General features: G+C 37.7%; 1 protein-coding gene across 1 annotated transcript; it reads left to right on the top strand.

The window, feature by feature from the left end:
• The first annotated feature begins 253 nt into the window (after nucleotides 1-253).
• On the top strand, nucleotides 254-4,703 carry LOC113359049 (protein BONZAI 3-like). The gene is made up of 11 exons (XM_026602745.1): nucleotides 254-746; nucleotides 1,830-1,877; nucleotides 2,885-3,033; nucleotides 3,134-3,190; nucleotides 3,290-3,395; nucleotides 3,497-3,608; nucleotides 3,701-3,777; nucleotides 3,862-3,999; nucleotides 4,043-4,114; nucleotides 4,299-4,395; nucleotides 4,540-4,703. The coding sequence occupies exons 1-11, from the start codon at nucleotides 564-566 to the stop codon at nucleotides 4,701-4,703; spliced, it is 1,203 nt and encodes a 400-aa protein (XP_026458530.1). The 5' UTR covers nucleotides 254-563.
• The last annotated feature ends 663 nt before the right edge of the window (nucleotides 4,704-5,366 follow it).

Consider the following 5,366-nt stretch of genomic DNA (forward strand, 5'->3'; position numbering starts at 1 on the left):
GAAGAAAATTTGAGTTTAGAGAAATTAGGAGAAAATTCTCCATTATGAAAACAACAAGAAGATGAGAATTCATTACTGATGATCCGGTGATACAAGAAGGGAAGTCTTGAGACCGTATAAACCTCGTCAAGAGAAAAAAGTCGTTGCCGTTAAAACATAGATGAAAGATAAAGTTATTTCATGAGCTATGAAGTAGTGAATACAGAGGATCCAACAGCCGTGAATCCTGGAACAAATTAACCTCACTAAATACAAAGCAACTCATAAATATAGTCCTATATCCAGCCTTTGAAGATAGCATAAATGAAATATTTAAAGGTGTACTACTCCTTTTTGAAGCATACAACGGATGGCTAAAGCACATAGCGGATTATCGCCTTCATGATCCGGAATGATAACACCATATCCAACCACTTGATTGTCTGTGAATCATGATCAATCATCCGACTTCTACAAGGTGTTTGGATGTATACTCAGAAACAACTTTTTGATTTCTAAAAATCAAAAAGCAAGAGATCGGTGAAATTCTTGAATATTGTTTTCGTTCAGTTTTCCCCAAATTCATGGAAGTTTTCAGGTTGATAATGGGTGGGTGTTTATCGGATGTTCGAGGAGGGCAACAAGCAATTGGAGGTACAAAATCAGCAGGTCCTACTTCTTCTGCTACCACAACGACAACAACTAATGATGCGATTGACCACTTTTACAGATCTCATGGCTGCCAAGGCCTTTTTACTCTACTTGAGGTAAGGTCACTCTGGTGTGGAGAGAAAAAAATAAAAGAAAAAAAATGCCCTAATATTGTCTGCTGTTTGTTTATTCTTCTAATTGAGTGTACCTCTTTATTTATATATATTCTGAGTCTTCCCATTGACTTACTGTTTTGGATAAGATTCTGAAATTATTCTTCATATTTGATTTTAAGGGTTTGTCTGTCTGGGTTCTGAGAAGAATCATATTGTTATTAGATGAAACAAAAAGGGGGAAATTTCATGATGATTTGAAAGAAACATGGGAATATTCTATAGTCAGTTTTCTTGTTGTTGTGTTGATTTGGTGTGGTGAGAGTTTGTGTGAATATGATTCCACAGTGAGAATTATATTTTATGTAAACGGCCTATTGGGTTGTCAGTGGAAACTTAGCCATTTAGAGTTTTGATTTCTTTGTACTGAATGGGATTGTTTAGGATCAACAGGCATCTGCAGAGGAGGTAAAGTGAATGGGATTGAGTGTGTCACTTTATGAATACAGCAGTGTAGCTACAAGTTGGCATAATACTGTACTACCTTATCTTCATGTGGATCTATACCCATTTTTTAAAATTTGGGGTGCAGGGGTTAACTCAATCAATTTATGTAATGAATAGTTGTGCAACAGCAGGTTAAGCATGGTACGTTTTAGGAAGAAATTATCATAAAAATCTACATAGTCTTGGTTAGGAACATACACACAATGGTGACACCTTTATGCGGAAAAACGTCTTCGTATATTGTCTTGTCAAGTTGCATACCTTTGGGCACAACTAGTTTTCTTGTCTGTGGTCCTGCTTTTGGTTCCTTTTTGAGGTTGGTAGGCGGACCCTCCATATCTACTTCCGATATTTTTGTTCCCAATTTCTTTTTCTTCGGATGTGCAACTTTTAACAAGTCAACAGAAAGTTTTATTCAAATCACGGGGATTATGTTACCAAGATGAAATAGCATACTGTATAAAATATGTCACCAGGTCTACTTGCCCTGGTTGTTGCTTGCAACTTTGCGGCTGCTTTAAAATTTGCTTCGTTATTTTTCAAATACCAACATTAATCTTACACAAACTTTTATCGCAGTTATCATTGTCTGCCAAGCAGTTACGTAATATGGATGTGTTTTCAAAGGTATGCATTCCTGTCAACTTCTATTGTGTACACATATATCTCACTATCAGACACGTGTATATAAAAAGATACGTGGAAAGCATGCAGGCCAAAACATCAAAACATTATGCGCTACGAAACACCAAATAAACCCCGAGGAGTTACTTTATCGCATCCCCAAAAGAGAAGTTAGGATCAACGGTGGAGAGAAAGTTAGCTGACACGGACGTGACAGGGGCAGAAGACACTTGTCTGACACGAGCAGATTCCTCAACTACCCACATTAAACACTCTGAGCAGTGTACGTGTCGATCAACCTGTGGAACGAGCGTGGAGGCCTCTGCGGGATCAAGGGGAAAACGCAGACCTCTGCGTGATAGACACAAGGACACAAGAAGATAAGGTTCCAACGGTCATCAGAGATGGGTCCCACACTCACCTTATAAATACCCCATCTCCACCAAGAGGAAAAGGGGGATCGGAAGAATCAGGAGGGGAAGAGGAGAGAGAGAGAGAGTTTACAAGTGTAAGTTAATCATTTAGAAGAGAGGAACATGTAAACCCAAAAGTCATTCGACTATTCGTGTAACGGTGAAAAATATAGTAAAACAACAAACCCCGTGGATGTAGGCCTTAGTGCTGAACCACGTAAACCTTGGTCTTATTTACATTTCAGCACTTTATATTTATTTAGCCTCATGGATCTTTACTTATACGTTTTGTTTTCTTTGCTTGTACTTATATCCCGTGCGCAAACGCCTCGCACGGAGTTGTTAGATGAGGCTATGATAAACCCGAAGGTTTTGAGCCAATGAATCAATACTTGGATATCATCATCACAAGTCTCCTTAGATGATGATGTTTGATTGTGAGCATTCGGATCCCTTCGTGGTTTGAGTGCTCACATCTATTTATAATTTATGCTGAGAGTTTATGTTCAGTTATGCTGGGTTTTTAACTGGACTGTAGCAATAGTTCTGTTTTCACGGTTGTACATAGTTTAATTCGTTATTACACTTATATTGTAGAGCGACCCAATGGCAGTAGTTTATGCAAAGAGAAGTGATGGGAATCTTGAGGAAATTGGCCGTACTGAAGTAATAATGAATTCGCTAGATCCTGCTTGGATAACAAAGATTTCCATTGCTTATCAGTTTGAGATTGTTCAACCGTTGGTGTAAATAACTATCTTTCCTTTCGACAAACTTTAAGCGGACATTTTAAGGATATCGTCATATAGTTAACTTGTCTGCTCTTTACTGTTCTACTTGTTTCAGGTTTCGAGTGTATGACGTTGACACCAAATACCATAACATCTTTCCTTTCGACAAACTTTAAGCGGGCATTTTAAGAATTCTTCTGTTAACTGTATGCCTGTTTTCAGCTTGATCTGGGAGACAAACTCTAACTTAAACATTCTTCTATTCTACTAGAAAAATTCAGAAATCAGTTGGAGACCTTGAAAAACTATATGTTGGGCAAGTCGGAGAACATTTTGTTATACCATCAACTTCCCGGAAGGACTATATGAAGGTAGTTGTATTGACATGTTCAATACAAATCCTACAACCACTTTTGGGACGGCTTTTAATGTCTAAACTCTGCTGGGATTCAACTTATTTTTATTTTTTTTTCAGAAGCTGAAGGGACAGCTACATGTGGATAGATTCATCCAGAAAACACAGTATAGTTTTTTGGATTACATTTCAAGCGGATTCGAGCTTAACTTTATGGTTGCCGTTGATTTTACAGGTAAGCCCTAGTCAGTGGCGTGGAAGATACTAATTTGATTCTTGTAGCCTTCTTATTGTAGTTGACCAAGCAGACTCGATCCTTTTTTGCAGCTTCAAATGGAGATCCTCATTCCTACACGTCTTTGCACTATATCGATCCTACAGGTCGATTGAACTCCTACCAGCGGGTTAAATATACATCACATACTCTATCATATTCGAACCCTTACTAAATTCTTCTACCATGTTTTTGTAATTGCAAATGAATGCAGGCTATATATGAAGTTGGAGAGGTCATACAGTTTTATGATTCTGATAAGCGTTTTCCTGCATGGGGATTTGGCGGAAAGACACATGAAGGTGTTGTGTCTCATTGCTTTAACCTGAATGGAAGCCGTAATGAATCTGAGGTAACTTCAGCTACCACTTTTCAGTGGATTCTCTTTGTATCGTTTAAGATCATACTTATTATCCTTGTCAATCCTAATCGTTGGTGTCGGTAATGCTGACTTCAAAGCCATGGAGGTAATTATAACTTTCTTACTGAAAACTCCAATTAACCAGTTCTCATATCACTGATACAGTTGTTTCTTCTACAGAGTGTTTGGGATTTCGGTCCTGAGGATTGTTCTCATTTTTCTAGTTTCTACAAATTTTGAAATGAATAACAGTAGAATTTCAGGCTTCTTATGCTTATTTGGTTTGGCAGATACTGGATGCTGACAATGGCAAACGCCTACAGAGTAGCACTGGACGAGTGGCTACAAGGGACGTTGTGCAATTTGTGCCTATGCGCCAAGTGCAGGGTGAGTGTTAAACCTTTCACATAATTTTTCATGACCGTATCAGAAGAAAAGAGTCCCCGTCATATATTTGATTAATCTGAAGGTTAAGAAATTTGATATATCTTGGTTATTCATCGATTAACACTCCAACTGTGTTACGAACAGGTAACCAGCTCTCTGTTGTTCAATCTCTTCTAGAAGAACTTCCTGGGCAATTTCTGACATATATGCGGAGCAGGGATATTAAGCCACTTTACATCAATGAACCCCAAGTTTCTGGTGTTAGTGTCGATGGGCCTCAAGTTCCGTATCTTCCATCTCAAATGTGACACGTGTGAATGAAATCCCACCAATTACTTCCAACCAGATTGATTATAATACTAGTTAGCCAGAATATATGAATTACTAGAATTTTCCTAGGACTTCCTCTCCCAGTAGCGACTAGTGATAGTTAATATGGTGAACAGGGCTGCTGTACAGTTTAAATATGGTTCATGTGAATATTCCATGTACTCGACTATGGCACATTTTAAATGGGTCTTATTTACTCCAACTACTTCAACAATAGAATAATCAAATGCTGACACGATTTGTGCAGCTCTATATACAGAAGATGACGGGGGCCTGGAACCATTGAAAAGCCAAAACAAAAAAAAAAGAAAAAAAAAAAAAAGAAAGAAAAAGGAAAACAAAATGAGATAAGATGTCTTTGCACTTCCTTATTTTCATTTTTTCTGCTTAGATTTTATTGGTGAAAATGGCTTTATATGCTTTTATTTTTTGAAGGATATTTATATGCTAAATTCAGCTATTTGGTTCATAGCTCCACAAAAAGATTATACTATAGGATGACATTCTAGAAGAAGTCATCCAAATGAGACCACACCAACCAATGTGCATTTTTTAAACAAAAGAAAAGAAGATGTGTAGGTAATTAGCAAAGGCCGCAGGACAACCAGTGACATATTCCTACTTGACTTGTTAAATTCTAC

The sequence above is a fragment of the Papaver somniferum genome, chromosome 3, assembly GCF_003573695.1.
Source record: "Papaver somniferum cultivar HN1 chromosome 3, ASM357369v1, whole genome shotgun sequence".
Lineage (NCBI taxonomy): Eukaryota > Viridiplantae > Streptophyta > Magnoliopsida > Ranunculales > Papaveraceae > Papaver > Papaver somniferum.